General features: G+C 35.7%; 1 protein-coding gene and 1 pseudogene across 1 annotated transcript; both read left to right on the top strand.

Annotated features, from left to right (window-relative positions):
- The first annotated feature begins 284 nt into the window (after positions 1-284).
- LOC104101445 (gamma-glutamyl peptidase 5-like) lies at positions 285-2,024 on the top strand (annotated as a pseudogene).
- A 1,643-nt stretch (positions 2,025-3,667) lies between these two features.
- Positions 3,668-5,651, top strand: LOC104101444 (E3 ubiquitin ligase BIG BROTHER-related-like). Its single transcript, XM_009608886.4, has 7 exons — positions 3,668-3,788; positions 4,164-4,260; positions 4,625-4,671; positions 4,761-4,805; positions 4,892-5,013; positions 5,185-5,293; positions 5,377-5,651. The coding sequence occupies exons 1-7, from the start codon at positions 3,726-3,728 to the stop codon at positions 5,431-5,433; spliced, it is 540 nt and encodes a 179-aa protein (XP_009607181.1). The 5' UTR covers positions 3,668-3,725; the 3' UTR covers positions 5,434-5,651.
- The last annotated feature ends 12,205 nt before the right edge of the window (positions 5,652-17,856 follow it).

Below are 17,856 nucleotides of genomic sequence, written 5' to 3'. Positions count from 1 at the left end.
CATTTTTCACACGTCTTTAATGTATATTATAATCAGTTTAATAAATAAAGTTAGTAAAACAAACGGAAATTTCATATGACTAATATGGTAACATAATTTTCTGTTTCCTTCTATACGTACATCATATAGTACTCTTTAATTACTTGCTCAAAACAAAGTCAAGAATCATTAATCTCTCTCCCTATTAATTACACTGAATTCTGTCGAATTCAGCTATTGGATTCTGTCGAATTCAGCTATTGGATTCTGTCGAACCTAATTAAACTCTAACTCCGCCCCTAAGGATGAAAGTCAAAGGAGAGAAGAAATATGCACTGTTATTAACAACTAAGGATTCTGATTATGTGAAAAAAGTATATGGAGGATATTACAATGTGTTTGTTGAAGCTTATGGAGAAGAAGGAGAGAAATGGGATTTGTTCAGAGTTGTTGATAATGAATTTCCAGAAATGGCTGAACTCCATAACTATGAGGGTTTTGTAGTTAGTGGAAGTCCTTATGATGCTTATGGGAATGATAATTGGATTCTTAAGCTTTGCCTTCTCTTACAAACTTTGTATTTCATGCAAAATCAAGTTTTTGGCATTAGATTCCTAAAGAATAATTACAAATAACTTTGCATACACGTCAATAATAAATTGAATTAATAACATAGAAAAGATTTTAATTTATATATATTGACATCGTAAAGTTCTTTTACACTACTAGTAAATTTCAAACTTGTAGAAGTAGGTTAATTACCATTTTACGTGAGGTTACTCGTTAATGTTTATCATAGAAGTTTGTATATAATTACCTTATTTGTGGCTTGGCTAGTACATGAAATTTAAACTCCTTAGAAAAATAACAAGATATTCAACTTGATATACCAAGTTAAATAATCACTCATAGTGTAAATATTTTGTATGAGCTAAATGCACGTGGAAAATTAGGAGAAAATACTATTGAAAACTAACATATGGTTCAATGTTTACTTATACATACAGGTTTTGTGAAGAGCTTTGGGAGGAGATGTTTGGAAGTCTGATAGTTATTGGGACATTGGAATAAGGGAAGTGAGCATTTTACTTTCCACCTACACTTTCCATCATCGAGTGCCACCAAGATGAGGTTATCTCTATATATTACTCCCTTCGTCCAAATTTATGTAACAATCTTTGGCTGAATACAAATTTACGATCATCTTCATATCAATGAAAAAGTGTACTTTCTCCCTTTGTTTCAATTTATGTGACAGTATTTAAATGAATATGAAATTTACGACTTTCTTCGTATCAATAAAATTATACTTTCTCCCTTCTGTCTCAGTTCATGTGACAGTATTTGACTGAATACGAAATTTACGACCATCTTTGTATCGTGAGAAATTGTACTTGGAATATATATATATGACAATATGGAGAAATAAAATTGGTCGGGTATGGGAGGTGCCAAAGGAAGCTAAAGTGATAGCATTTTTAGACAAGACAAGAGTAGAGATGTTCACAATTGGAGGTCATATTTTAGGCATTCAAGCCATCCTGAATATACCGAAGATATTCTCAATAATCTCATTGATAGTCTCCTCTCCAATGGTTCAATAGAGGTAAACTTACTATTACCAAGTGTATTGTATACTTTCTCAGTCTCAATTTATGTGATACTTTTTACTTTTCAAAATTCAAGCTTCATAATTTTGATCGTATTTTAACATAGAATCGTTAAGTTTTTTGAAATTTTTTTAATAATAAAGTCATAATAATTAATAATTTAAAATATTAAAAAGGCATATAAAAATATTACGGTAAAAAAAAACTTATTTTGGCTCTCGAAATCCGAACACTTCACATAAATGGGATGAAAGGAGTATTTTTTCTTTATTTTATGGTTGGTTTAACTTTGTACTTTTGTAATTATAATTTTGGGAATTTCATACTTTGGTACAGAGAGGATTTGCAGAAGATGCTAGATCAGAGCTACACAAAGCAGAGCCAGATAGAAAACGTTTGCAAAGCATTTGCAAGAGGTTTCTCAAAGGGAGATAGGATTAAGCATCCCTTGCAAATATTAATTTTCTTCTTTACTTTTCCCCCTTTTTCTTGTTTCTATGCATTTTCTATCTCTTTAATTAGAAACTTGAGAATTACTATTTATAGAAGACAATTTTTACGTTGTTAGAAATTGACCGCAACTTGTCATTTTGAGAAAATAGTAAACAATATCCTTGACAAATTCGAGATAAGAAATAGTGAGTACTTGTCAATTTGTAGTTAAATGTGGAAATTCACTGCAAGAAGCTACCCCAAGTTTTTGGAAAGGTCAATGCACATCATATTTAATTAAATATCTCAATTTTGTCATGTGCAGGTATTTACATGATTAGATATTTTGTTATAGCGACATATGTGGCACACTAATAAATGAGAAATATGGTGTATAGTGCTATACACCATGTGATTTAAATGGCATTAACTAAAAAGGTTAGGCTCGTGGCATCAAGGGTGTGACATAATACTTAATGAGGTGAATTGAGAATCATGAAATATCACGTTTAAATTTTACTGGAGGCAAAACTACTAAGTGATTTCGTCTTATATGTTCAAGTTTTGATGAGCAGAGTTACCCGATACTAGTATTGGAGGCAAAACCATTAAGTAATTTCTTCCCCTTTGTTCAAGTTTTAGTGGACAGTGTCACCCGATAATTATATTGGTAACATTATAAATCCCGTAAATTTAATCGGGTGCGATGAAAAGAATGAAAGAAGAAATTAGGATTTTGTGTGTTGGCAAAAATTGATCCCAAACTATATAAAAATTCCGGGCTCCTTCCGGAGCAAGTACCCGAACCGGTCTGCCTTTAAAGCCTCAGATCCAGATTAATTATAAATACAAAACTGGCCCAATATTATGGTCCAACACACCTTGTAGCACAAGAATGTACGTCTCTTTTTTTTTCTAGATTAAATATTTATATTTGAGTTGAATTATATGGAAACTGTGATATCTGGAGCAACACTTTTGGTTTTCATTTGGCATAGTAATGCTAAGATAGAATTGTATTGTTATTATTTACTTGAAATAAAGAAATAGTAAGCTGGTCTACTAGTAACTCCATATAACTTTTTGATTTTTCGGAATGATATTACATACCTATATATGGCAAAATATGAAATTGAATCAAATAAAATCTTATCTCACAATTGTGGCTACCATTCTCAAATTCTCCCTCTCCACACGTTCATAATCAAATACAACTAAATATCTTTATAATAGTTTCGTTTGTACCTATAATTTTTAGTTGTTGTTGAAAAGTGTAGTTATATAAAACATATATATATATATATATATATTATATTATAGCATAAAAATTTGGTTCCAAAGAAAACGTGTCATTATAGTAAAGTGTTGTTATAAATTATAACTGATATAGAGAGGTAATTTGACTGTATATATAGGATCTTGCCCAAAAAAGATTAATAGATACTATGAATTTGTTATTACTCCCACCAGATAATATGAAGTAGCACAAAGACAAACTTGAAAACAAGAAGAAAGAACAATATTGGAATCTTGGAAATTGAATGGAAATGCTTTTGGATTTCTTTGCTTTGCATGAAAGTTTCTTAAGACTTAAGTTAACCAACAAATTCCTTCATCTCTGCCTTCCTTCTTTCTCATTATAACACCCATTCAAGCTATTGTTTTGGCCATTCATCAATTGCAGAAATTAATTTAACGAAAATTATGGCTGATGAAGAACAAAGGAAACCAACGACCCGAAGAACACCTCTTAGCCAGATAGATGAGGTACTTCCTCTCATAGGCGGATTCAAGATTTAAAATTTATGAATAACTTTTAAAGTTTTCAGTATTAAACTCATTATACTATTAAAATTATGGGGTTTTAATATTTGTTAAGATTTTAATAAATTTTCACATATATTCTATACTTCGCGTCGAAAGTTATGAGTTCAAACGAATTCATAGCCGATAGACTACATCCGCCCCAGATTCCTTCTAACGTTTGTTGAAAATTTCTTGTTTGTTAAATTTTAGTCTCTCTCTCTTTCTTTATTTTTATTTTTATTTTTTGAAATACTTTTGATTTTATTTTTGGGTGTGGATTCTAATTATTTGAAGTGATCCACTAATTTGCGTGGCAATGCATGTGTGAATATTCAGGATAGAGTTTGTATAATGTTGTCGATGATTGAAAGTGAAAGTGAAGATGAGGAAATTACTGCCTCTGATGAAGAATTTTTAGAAAGTGAGATTCAAGGTAATTTACGTACTCATATTTCATTTGGACAAATGCTCATTTACGTACTTTTGTTTCATCTGCTCATTTTCACGTGAACATAAAAAGTTATTTTTATTTTTGTTGTAATTGAAAATTGGCACCATAAAAACTTTTAGAGGTAGAAGAATAGGCTAGAAATATACAAAATAACAAAAGTTTAATAAAAAACTCAAAGCATAAGTCGATGAAGCACTAGGAGTTCCATATAAATTAAAAGTCCAAACTATCTATAAAATCGCAGTTGTTGATGATTTAAAATTTCAATCTAACCTTATATATTCCAGTTTCTATATACCCTAAATATTTATAGATTTGTTTTCCTTTGGATATTTTATGTTTGCAGATTTCGAATTAGAGTTTTACGACGAAGAGTACGACTATGACGACGAGGTCTCTCTTTAGCACATACACACACTAGAATTCATATATTTTATTAATTTCTATATATTTAAAGCATAGTAAATTTTCTCCTTTTGTAGGATATGGAAGAAGATGATGTTGATCCAGATGAATTATCCTACGAGGTACAAAAGATGGAGTACTTGTTATTTATTTATGTATAGCTCAAGAAATACATGACATTTACTAAAGAGTATATATATTTTTACAGGAATTAATTGCTTTAGGAGAATTTGTTGGAGTAGAGAACAGAGGATTATCTGAAGCAGAAATCAGCAAGCATTTGCATTCATATACATTTCAATCTAACAGTTCCAAGACCCTTATTGATCGGTAAGTAGGCAAAAATTAGAGACTCATTTTAAAGTGTTTTCAACATACTGATTATTAAGATCTGAACTCGTAACACTGAGGTTTACATTGTGACATTTTAACCATTAGACCGTTCTCTTTAGAACAAATAATTATAACAACTTGAAAATATGGATTTTTTTGGACGAATAGATGTGTGGTGTGTCAATTGGAATATGAAGAAGGAGAGAATCTAGTGGCACTTTCATGTGATCATCCTTACCATTCAGATTGTATACAAAAATGGCTTCAGATAAAGAAGGTAATATAACTTGCTAAGTGCTCTCATTTACTCTTCTTGCCTATCTTCTTGATATTCATTATTCTATTATTTTTCCTTTGCAGATTTGCCCTATATGTAGTGATGAGGTCTCGTCCACTGATGTACCCAAGAATGTATAGCTCTTAACTTTATGGTTCTGTATTTGTTATAAAAAATTCATTGAATATGTATAAAATATTAATTTAGAACACAATAACTTAAAAAAATTAAAATTTCGAACTCATAAGGTTCAAATCTTGGCTCCGCTTTTGTCACTTGTATCTGCACCAAATTCTTGTACTGAAATCAGTCAGGATTCATTGATATTGCTATGGGAAATTGGGAACTGGATTAAACGCGCGACTTTCTCAACATCTATTTTACTAATTACAGAAATTCTATTTGAATTGAGGGATGTGACCTCCATGTTCTTTGTATATCATATGTCTTTGTATATTTGTAAATGAACTTCCACTATATTGAGAAATCAAACTACTCTCTTTCTAGGCTAATACGCAACTATTCAAGTATTCGAAAGGTAAAAATAAAATAGTAGTAAAGTTGACAAATGCAAATCAGGACTCAGGAGTACTCAGGATTCATTGGAAAACAAAACTTTTGAGCAGTAAAGTTTGTACGATAGAAAATAAAACTTGTACGTTCAGACATTCTTATGATCTGAAGTAAATGCAATTATTAATCAAATATAACAAGGGACTTAAACCTTGAATAAAACAATAACGCAAATATCAAGCTTTTTAGTTTCTCTGGAAATACAATTATGTATTATGATTGTAATATACTAGGCTAATTTGTTTCTTTTTATAGGTTTTCAAAAATAACTTAAGCAATACGTTAGAATTTAAAAATATGAACATTTTATATGCATACTTTTTAGTCTATTTTAAAAAAAGAATAATATTTTTTATTCAGAAATAATAAATTTAAAATTTCTCACTTTACTCTTAATAACATGTTATAGTCACAAAAATATAACAACATGTTTAAAATCATAAATTTTGATTTTTAGTTTTTAATTAATCTGATCTAATTAAACATGCATCATCACATTAAACGAAACAGAACATGTAACTAAATTACAAATCAATCTCGTATCGATCTTTGTTGATGTCATCTCAACTTGATCGATAATACATGGAGGGAACGGATTATGGTAAACTTTACTCATATTTCATCCATTACACCAAAAGTGCACTATATATAATCTTTGAAAACTATAAGTACTATTACTGTACTAGCAAATATTTAATGGATGGTTTTGAGTGTCACGACCCAATTTTACCTATAGGTCGTGATGACGTCCAACACTACAGCTAGGCAAACCAACTAATAAATTAAACGTATATTGATTAAACTTTTAATCCAAGAAAATAATAAAATACCAAATTCTACCAATGTGTGTGCCAAGACCTGTTGTCACAAGTGTATAAGCATCTAGTAGATTATACAAAACCTCAAATACTATCTAAAATAAAAATAGACAGAATCAAAAAAAAAAAATACAAGGAGAAACACTGATAGCTGCAGAACGACCCAGAAAGGTAGCTCACCACTATGCCCCTGGATAACGTGGGTGTAAGACGGTAGGTCCCCCCACTAGTACTTGTCTCAGGTCCTGCACAAAAAGTGCAGCAAGTGTAGTATGAGTACGTAAACAACGTGTACCCAGTAAGTATCAAGCCTAATCTCGAAGTGGTAGAGACGAGATGGCCGACTTTGATACTCACTACGGGTCAATAATAATAATTGAAATAAAACTAGAATATATAATTTAACATGATTCACGAAATATAGCAATAATTTATTTAACCAGCAGAAATAATTAAATTCCTTCAAATGCAACAATTCTCAGTATATTAACTAAATTCCTTCAGTTCCAATAAATTTTCAGTTTATCAATTAATCTCATTTACAGGAATAACAATAATTCCTTAGCTAACATGGATAATAATCCTTAAATTTCAAAGATTTTCAAATTTATCAATTAGCTTCACAAGCTATAATAAACTATCAAAGTATCGTGTAATTATTATTATTAAGCACAATTTCTGCCGAGGTCGTTCGGCCCGATCCAGAATATTGTGTACACTTCCGAGGGACGTGCGACACGATCCATAGATGCATCTACCCTGTCGAGGCATTCGGCCCGATCCACAAGAAAGGAGGATATTTTCTTATGTACCTCCGGAATAAGAGTATTTATTGTAAAATTTATTCGAGAAGATAACGATTTATTTCAACAATTAATTAATCTAAACAAAAAATTAAGCATATGAAAATTTCATATATTATTTTTTTACCTTTCATAACAATTCACAATATATACATCAAATATTTTTATTAATAAAAATATAATTTACACAAGTAATTCATGCTTTGAGTCCTAAACTACATGAACTTTAACATTAATAGTAGCTACGTACTGTAACGACCCGGCCGGTCGTTTTGAGTATTACAACTCTGTTTCCCCATTTACTTCTCAAATTGGGCTTTACAGTTGTTGTGTGACTTACCGAGGCAATTGGTTCAGGTCCAATGATATTTTGAAATGAATTGGAATATCTAGTTCCAAGGTTTAAAGCTTAAGTTAAAATAGTGATCAGATGTCGATTCTTCAAGAATATGTGGTATCACATTAAGCAAATGAGCTCCAAATTCAGTTTTGGTTGAAGTATTATATCCGTATTGAAATTACGGAGCCATAGCAAAAAGAATCATTGAATTCGGACATCGTATGAGAGAGTTATGCCTATTTTCGTTTCTGGAACGATTTTTTCCGTCGCCGCGAGCGCCCAGGGTAGCGTGGGGCGCTAGCCCTGGTGCTAGGAAATTTGGGATACTGGAAACTGCGCCACAGGCATCGCCCCATGCTACCTGTGACGCCCGAAATAACTGAGGGTTTATAAAACGGGGTTCTTGCCTTTTTTACTTATTTTTGAGTTTATGGAGCTCGGTTTAGGCGATTTTTGGGCGATTTTCATGGAAAAACATTGGGGTAAGTATTCTTTATCCTATATTGATTATATTTCATGATTCCATATTCATTTACATCATGAATCCATGAATTTATGGAAGAAAAATCAGATTTTTATAAAATCTTCCAAAAATATAAAATGAAGATTTGAAGGTCAATCCGATGTCGGAATTTAATAATTTTTGTATGGTTGGACTCGTATCAGAACGGGTGTTCAGATTTTATAAATTTTATCGAGTTCCGAGATGTGGGCCCCATGGGCTATTTTTGAGCTAAATTTCGGATTTTTATGATAAATTAGCATTTTCATATAGAATTGATTCCTATCCCTCGTGTTGATTGTATCGAATTATTTTGACTAAGATTCGAGGTGTTCGGAGGCCGAATCACGAGGAAAAGGTTTATTGGAATAAAGAATTTGCTTGGATTGAGGTAAGTAACTCTTCTAATCTTGGAGTTGAGGGTATGAACCCTAAATATATATATTTTGTGAATTGTTGGGAGGTGACGCACATGCTAGGTGACGGGCGTGTGGGCGTGCACTATAGCAATTGTGACATAATTGTTTATGTGGAATGTTATTGTTAAATAACCTTGGTATTTTCCATGCGGGTTTATGTGTTAAAGAAATTGAGCTGAAAAGCATATTACAAATCATGTTGAGGCTATGTGCCAGTATTATTGGGACCCACAGACGTCATATTGCTGTGAATTATTGTGTTATATTGAAAAGTCATACTCAGTCATATTCATTTCATTGCATATCATAACTCAATTTTATGACTTTATTTTGATGCATAAAAATATTTTGGGTCGAATGCCCTATTTTACTGAGATGCCCGAGTGGCTTGAGAGGTTTATGACTGAGTAAGGCCGAGTGCCTGATTTATGTTTCATATTCATTGGATCGGGCTGCACGCTGCAGCATGTTGCATATTCATGGGATCGGGCTGCACGCCGCAGCATGTTTGATATCAGCCAAGGGCCTGATTTGTGAGGATGAGTGTGGATCGGGGCTGCCTGCCTGCAGCATACCTGAGTGAGGCCGAGGGCCTTAATTGTGAGGATGAGTGTAGATCGGGGCTGCCCGCCTGCAACATACTTTATTATTATCGCACGTGAGTTGTCCGTGCAGATTATAGCGCTTGGAATGAAGGATCCCCTCCGGAGTTTGTACATACCCCCAGTGAGCTAGGTACCTACTGAGTGCGAGTGCCGTGTGTCGAGTGCTGAGTGACTGGGAGACATGAGTGATTGTGAGGTATGCCCGAGTGGAAAGAGTGATTGTGAGGTATGCCCGAATGGCAAGAGTGATTGTGAGGTATGCCCGAGTGGCACGATTGACTGTAAGGTTTTTGCCCGAGGGGCTGTATATGAGTGATGTTCTGCCCGAGGGGCTGTTTATGATTTTATCATTGAGTTGCATCGCATTGGCATGCACACATGACATATAGGTATAGAGATGTATTTTTCCTCATGCTGTACAACATCACATCATTCATGATTTCTCACACATTTTTGACAGATGGGCATAGTAATGTATTTATTTTACACTGGTTATCCGGAAGGAAAATGAAACATCTTATTTATTATTGACAAGATTTTTGGAGAAATTTATTGTTTTCAAACTATTTATATTATTGGAAACTTCGGCAAACAATTTGGGTTTTCACTAAGATATTTGGAAGAAAGAACTATAATTTTTGAAATCATTATTTGGCTGAGTATTTTATCCCTGTGTTATTTCTGGTATTATTTGCTTTATGTTGTTCTGGATTGTTGTGTACTATTGGTTGTGGACCCGACCTTGGTAGAAGCTCGTCATTACTTTCAACCTGCGGCTAGGTTTGTTACTTACTCAGTACATGGGGTCGGTTGTACTGATACTACACTTTTGCACATTGCGTGCAGATGTTGGCTGTTGTTGTTGCTGTGCTCGATGGTTGCGGGACTTGAAAATGTACCTTCATTCCTGTTGTAGCTGCCTCTTGTTCAGGGTAGCCTTAGATTTATAAAAGCTCTGTCTATGTATTATTCAAACAGACTATGTATTTATTTTATTTTCGCTTTGTATACTCTATTCTTAGAAGCTCATGATTTGTACTACCAGTTCTTGGGGAGATGTATCAGTTTTAGATATTTTCTTTTAATTAATTTCATTGGAATTAGATAGTTGGAAATTGGCTTACCTAATAGGTTGGGTTAGGTGCCATCACGACTAGTGGAATTTTGGGTCGTGACAAGTTGGTATCAGAGCTCTATGTTCATAGGTTCTACAAGTCATGAGCAAGTGTCTAGTAGAGCCTCGCGGATCAGTATGATGACGTCCATACTTATCTTCGAGAGACTACAAGGCATTTAGGATAATTTCCCATCTTTCTTTCCTTATCGTGTGGAATTGATTCAGCTTGAAATATAACTCTTTGAATTCCTTCCACGTATTTGTATGCGCACATGAGCGCTCGGTATCAGCTGTGTATCGTCGGCTTGTGATTCTATGAATGAGGTTCGAGGTGTGTATTTTGTGTTTTGGTGATGGGCCAGTCTGGAGGACTTGAGGCCAAGATTAGACCGCAGCTTAGGCTCGGTAGCTTCAGTTGTAACCTATACATTTAGATTCATATGTCCGGTAATATCCCTATGAGTGAAAGTTGTGGCTCGATGAGCGGTGGAATGGCTTTGTGATGAGTATGATATAAATACGGGATGTGTTAAGACGATTTGAATATGACGAGAAGTGTTTCCTTGAAATGTAAAGGAAAGGTCATTGGGTGCTTGATTTTTGAATTGATGTGGCGTACAATCTCTAGTATGAATGTTTTGATGGATCTTTCACATTGTTAAATTTTGGGGTAAAACTAAATTCTCACGTCTGGTTAATGAGTTTGGACTCAGATAGACTAAGTGATTGCATAGTAATTGTGAATGCGAAAGGGTATAACAAGATACCAGATTGAGGCTAAGCAGGTGGATTATCCCCTGCAGAGTAATCTACGTAGGAGTATTCCTTATGATGTGAGTAGAGAGTTTCTTTTCTAATGACGGGGTGTATGAGTGGAGATTTGAATCTGAATATGGTTGAGAAAGTTGACTTGTGTGTTAAGAGGATGAATATGAGCTTAGCGGATGATTGAGGTATTTTTATGGTTGGCATTGTATGAACTTGGGAAGAAGTTTCGTTGGACTGACTGTGGCATTATGGCAGTAAGAGAGTATTGGTATTGTGAGTTATGGAATGTTTTAATCTATGGCTTTGAGCCAAGTGGGGGAGTCTGCTATTGATAATTTGATTTAATGGTTAGGTGTTAAATTTTAATTTTGGTCTGAGGCATACTTGTGGGTTAGCTATGATTTGCAGAAGTTGAGATCGAGGATGACTCAAATAAAGAAATTTCTGGTTAAGGATTATATTGCACGTATGAGTAAATGAAATTCGCGGGATGAGTAAGTTGTTATTAGTGAATGATGTAGTGCGCACAGAGTATGAATTTGATATGTGGTGTTAAAGTAGAGTTACTTCTTTGAGTGTTGTGGTGCTAATGGGGCACGTGTCTTTTGGCCCATTTGGGCGGTGCAATTAGATTTGAGCAAAGTGGGTGACTCCCGAGAAAATTCCAGCGGGTTTGAGAATTATATGTAGCAATTGAAAATATTTCCGGACTTGTGTATGGATAAAATCCGAGATTTGCGTTTGATGGTTCCTGGACTTGCGGAAATTCTATATGACTAAGGATTCTATATTTTTGTATAAGGAAGGTAAGAAGAACAATTTCAAATTCGCATAAGGTATTCTCAAAGTGAGTGTTATAGTTGTAGTATTTTTGAAGGTGCTTAAGAAGAATACAGTTGCTTATGGGTCGTAGGGCGTTGTGGTTCTATGTTAGGTTGTGAGTTAAGTTGTGGTTAAAGATCGTGGTGTTTTAGCAAGGAGGAGTATCAATGTGGAGGCATATTCAGAATAGACTCGGTGAAATAGGACAACTGGGTAGTAGACTGGACCAGTATAGTAATGGTAAGATCAGTCCTTTGGGTAATTACGATGTGGTAAGGTTTTACAGATGTTTTGGTGGCAATATTCTTGGGTTTGGTGACCTGCGTGGCTTGGATGAGTTGGAGAGATTCGGTCCTGGTGGCTTGGTTGTGCAAATGGATTCCAAAGAATTCTTGACGGTTTCTACCGGTGTAGAGAACGTGTTATGTATTGTGATTTCCTCCTGGAAAGAAGCAAGAGAAAGGTTTCTAACTAAAAGGGTATGTAAATTATTGGTGACTCAAAGTTGATAATGGGATTCTTGTGCTTGTCACATGATGGCATAATAGATGCGGTGAGTTGTGTGTGATTAAGGTTGGCGTGTGCAAGGTCACGGTTTAGTCTTAAAAGGGAGGTCATAAATTCTTAGAGGCATGAACAGTTTTCGATGTCTAGATGAATACTATTACTACTTGGTGTTGTATGAGAAGGGGGCGGACTTCAGAAGGTGCACTGTATTTTAACTTACAGATGTATAAATTGGTATTGCGGTACTCACACTGTTGATAGAATGCTGATATTCAAATTTTGACAAGTGGCGCAGAAGAATTTTTAAAGTATGTCTCGTGGGATGATCGTGTATGAGAGAGGTGCTAGACATTTGGGCGGTGGAGATGGAATCAAATATGGTGATTCAGGTGTTCTATGGATTTGGAGATTAGAAGTTCTTAGGAGTGGATTGTTTCATGGTTATGGATTGCGAAGTTTTGGCCGGAGCTAGCCAGATGATAGAATGTGTTATGATTCAGTCATTATGGAGTTTCGGAAGAACTTTTATCTATTTGTGGGTAACCCGAGTTGATTTGGCGATCCATTGGTAGGCCCAATTAAGATGTGTATTCTACACCGAGCCGGAATGGTTGGCTCTATACTGCTATTATTGAGGGATGTGTCATTCGGTTGATGTTGAGCTTATTCATGTTCTCAGATGATCTGTGAGTTGCTCCTTCATGCTACGAGGAGTTGTGATTCATTAGTAATGTGCACAGATGGTGCGGTCCTATTTGAGTTTTATAGTGGAATTTGAGCGTGATGAGTATTTGGGTATTGCATGATCGATTGCATAATAGTTATGTTCTTTCAGGTTTTGTGTGGAATTTTTGTCATTTGCCTCTCCGTGGTTATTGATTTTGAGCAGGGTGGCTCGGGGTATATTATATGGACCAAAGTTTGGATGGGGACACACATTGCAGCGGAGCTATGCTAAGGTATGAACCTTGTGTTAGAATCATGTGATGGTTCTACGGGATATGATGAATTTTCAGCATTTCATTGTGGCGGTACTTATTAATATTGCGGGGCAGTTCTCTCATTTGAGTCATTTTTCATGACTGAGTACATTTAAATTGTTGCGTATTGGTGTACAGATGGCACGGGTTGTGGCTCTGAGTAATATTGGTGCGGCATGTCTGTGGAAATAGTTGTGTTTAGTAATATAAGGTCATTGGACCTCGAATGGGTACTATCATAATTGATTACGGTATGTTAGGGAGGATAATATTGAAAGTCGGCTCAAAAAGCAATTATGGTTCTGGTTGGGGTGAGAAAACTCCGTGACTTGTTTATTTCGCCTGTTTCTTTTATTATCAACAGTGTACGAAGGTTTTGGGATGAGGTTTGGCTTGATATGAGGTTTTATACTAGTACTTGGTTGGTTTGGAGTAATTACTGTGATCGACAATAGTGCTACGAGCATGCGAGTTGTGTAATATGCTGGCTGATTATATCAGTGGTTATAGTTATGGCTTGACACAGCTTGTTCAAACTCATAAAGTATGTAAATGTAAGATTCGTGTCTTGAAAGAAATTCTAAAGGTTGGAAATTAAACTCCAAGGTTTATGGGCTAGAGTTAAATTAATGAATTCAGTTGGATTGTGATGTCAAGCCTATATGGAATAGGGTGACGTGGGTTCACCCCCGGGTACGTGTGTGGTAAGATGGAACAGTGATTTGATGGCTTGGAAACAACTCTTAGCACGTTCGAGGACAAACGTATGTTTAAGTGGGGGAGAATGTAACGACCCGGCCGGTCGTTTTGAGTATTACAAGTATTACAACCCCGTTTCCCCATTTACTTCTCAAATTGGGGTTTACAGTTGTTGTGTGACTTGCCGGGGTAATTGGTTCGGGTCCAATGAGATTTTGAAATGAATTGGAATATCTAGTTCCAAGGTTTAAAGCTTAAGGTAAAATAGTGATCGGATGTCGATTCTTCAAGAATATGTGGTATCACATTAAGCAAATGAGCTCCAAATTCAGTTTTGATTGAAGTACTAAATCCGTATTGAAATTACGGAGCCGTAGCAAAAAGAATCATTGAATTCGGACATCGTATGAGAGAGTTATGCCTATTTTCGTGTCTGGAACAATTTTTTCCGTCGCCGCGAGCGCCCATGCTAGCATGGGGCGCTAGCCCTGGCGCTGGGAATTTTGGGATACTGGAAACTGCACCACAGGCAGCGCCCCACGCTACCTGTGACGCCCGAAACAACTGAGGGTTTATAAAACGGGGTTCTTGCCATTTTTACTCAATTTTGAGTTTATGGAGCTCGGTTTAGGCGATTTTTAGGCGATTTTCATGGAAAAACATTGGGGTAAGTGTTCCTTATCCTATATTGATTATATTTCATGATTCCATATTCATTTACATCATGAATCCATGAATTTATGGAAGAAAAATCAGATTTTTATAAAATCTTCCAAAAATATAAAATGAAGATTTGAAGGTCAATCCGATGTCGGAATTTGATAATTTTTGTATGGTTGGACTCGTATCGGAACGGGTGTTCAGATTTTGTAACCTTTTTCGGGTTCCGAGATATGGGCCCCATGGGCTATTTTTGAGCTAAATTTCGGATTTTTATGATAAATTAGCATTTTCATATAGAATTGATTCCTATACCTCGTGTTGATTGTATCGAATTATTTTGACTAAGATTCAAGGTGTTCGGAGGCCGAATCATGAGGAAAAGGTTTATTGGAATAAAGAATTTGCTTGGATTGAGGTAAGTAACTCTTCTAATCTTGGAGTTGAGGGTATGAATCCTGAATATATGTATTTTGTGAATTGTTGGGAGGTGACGCACATGCTAGGTGACGGGCGTGCACTATAGCAATTGTGACATAATTATTTATGTGGAATGTTATAGTTAAATAACCTTGGTATTTTCCATGCGGTTTTATGTGTTAAAGAAATTGAGCTGAAAAGCATATTACAAATCATGTTGAGGCTATGTGCCAGTATTATTGGGACCCACAGAGGTCATATTGCTGTGAATTATTGTGTTAAATTGAAAAGTCATACCCAGTCATATTCATTTCATTGCATATCATAACTCAGTTTTATGACTCTATTTTGATGCATAAAAATATTTTGGGTTGAATGCCCTGTTTTACTGAGATGCCCGAGTGGCTTGAGAGGTTTATGACTGAGTGAGGCCGAGGGCCTGATTTATGTTTCATATTCATTGGATTGGGCTGCACGCCGCAGCATGTTGCATATTCATGGGATCGGGCTGCACGCCACAGCATGTTTGATATCGGCCGAAGGCCTGATTTGTGAGGATGAGTGTGGATCGGGGCTGCCCGCCTGCAGCATACCTGAGTGAGGCCGAGGGCCTGAATTATGAGGATGAGTGTGGATCGGGGCTGCCCGCCTGTAGCATACTTTATTATTATCGCATGTGAGTTGTCCATGCAGATTATAGCGCTTGGGATGAAGGATCCCCTCCGGAGTCTGTACATACCCCCAGTGAGCCAGGTACCTACTGAGTGCGAGTGCCGAGTGCCGAGTGCTGAGTGACTGGGATGCATGAGTGATTGTGAGGTATGCCCGAGTGGAAAGAGTGATTGTGAGGTATGCCCGAGTGACAAGAGTGATTGTGAGGTATGCCCGAGTGGCACGATTGACTGTGAGGTTTTTGCCCGAGGGGCTGTATATGAGTGATGTTCTGCCCGAGGGGCTGTTTATGATTTTATCATTGAGTTGCATCGCATTGGCATGCACACATGACATATAGGCATAGAGAAGTATTTTTCCTCATGTTGTACAACATCACATCATTCATGATTTCTCACACATTTTTGACAGATGGGCATAGTGATGCATTTATTTTACACTGGTTATCCGGAAGGAAAATAAAACATCTTATTTATTATTGACAAGATTTTGGGAGAAATTTATTGTTTTCAAACTATTTATATTATTGGAAACTTCGGCAAGCGATTTGGGTTTTCACTGAGATATTTGGAAGAAAGAACTATAATTTTTGAAATCATTATTTGGCTGAGTATTTTATCCCTGAGTTATTTCTGGTATTATTTGCTTTATGTTGTTATGGATTGTTGTGTACTATTGGTTGTGGACCCGACCTTGGTAGAAGCTCGTCATTACTTTCAACCTACGGCTAGGTTTGTTACTTACTCAGTACATGGGGTCGGTTGTACTGATACTACACTTCTGCATATTGCGTGCAGATGTTGGCTGTTGTTGTTACTGTGCTCGATGGTTGCGGGACTTGAAGATGTACTTGCATTCCTGTTGTAGCTGCCTCTTGTTCAGGGTAGCCTTAGATTTATAAAAGCTCTGTTTATATATTATTCAAACAGACTATGTATTTATTTTATTTTCGCTTTGTATACTCTATTCTTAGAAGCTCATGATTTGTACTACCAGTTCTTGGGGAGATGTATCGGTTTTAGATATTTTCTTTTAATTAATTTCATTGGAATTGGATAGTTGGAAATTGGCTTACCTAACAGGTTGGGTTAGGTGCCATTATGACTAGTGGGATTTTGGGTCGTGACACGTACGGACTCTCGTCACCTCGTGCGTACGTAGACCCCGCAATTAGCAACCATTATTTAATTTAATCACCTATGGGGTAAATTTGCCCCTCACAAGATTAGACAAGTGACTTACCTCAATTTGCTCCAATTTAATCCACTAGAAGGCCCTTTCCTCGATTATCCAACTTTGATTGGCTCGAATCTAACCATAAATAGTTCAATACAATCACTAAAATTTATAAGAATCAATTCTATAAGAAATACTACATTTTTAATAAAAATCCCGAAATTAATTAAAATTTTGTCTGTGGGGCCCACATCTCAGAATCTGGCGAAAGTTATGAAATCCGACAACCCATTCAATTACGAGTCCAACCATATCGGTTTCACTCAAATCCGACTCCAAATCGATACCGAAATCTCAAAAATTCGTTTCTATGAGATTTCTAAAATTTTCCAAATTTCAATCTCAAAACAGTAATTATATGGTGTAAACAATGATATATTTGTGTATATAAATCAAATCCGAGTTGGAATCACTTACCCCAAATGTCTTTCCTTAAAAATCTGTCAAAAGTCGCCTCTGCTCAAACTCAAGTTTGTCAAAAATGGCAAATGGGTCGAATGCCTCATTTTATAACTTACAGATCTGTCCAGCTCGATTAGGGAGCTCGATCTTGGGAGCTCGATCTTGGAAGCTCGATCAGGGAGTTCGATAATGGGAGCTCTATCAGGGAGTTCGATCATGG

Source organism: Nicotiana tomentosiformis, chromosome 6 (assembly GCF_000390325.3).
Source record: "Nicotiana tomentosiformis chromosome 6, ASM39032v3, whole genome shotgun sequence".
In the NCBI taxonomy this organism is placed as follows: domain Eukaryota; kingdom Viridiplantae; phylum Streptophyta; class Magnoliopsida; order Solanales; family Solanaceae; genus Nicotiana; species Nicotiana tomentosiformis.
Note: the sequence above shows the minus strand (reverse complement) of the source record. Positions and strands in the feature narration are given on the sequence as shown.

Bases quoted from the DNA above. Each gene is read 5' to 3' on its own strand.
- LOC104101444 (XM_009608886.4), top strand. From the start codon at position 3,726: ATGGCTGATGAAGAACAAAGGAAACCAACGACCCGAAGAACACCTCTT. The intron at 4,672-4,760 runs GTCTCTCTTTAG...CTCCTTTTGTAG, and splicing joins AGTACGACTATGACGACGAG to GATATGGAAGAAGATGATGT. The intron at 4,806-4,891 runs GTACAAAAGATG...ATATTTTTACAG, and splicing joins CAGATGAATTATCCTACGAG to GAATTAATTGCTTTAGGAGA.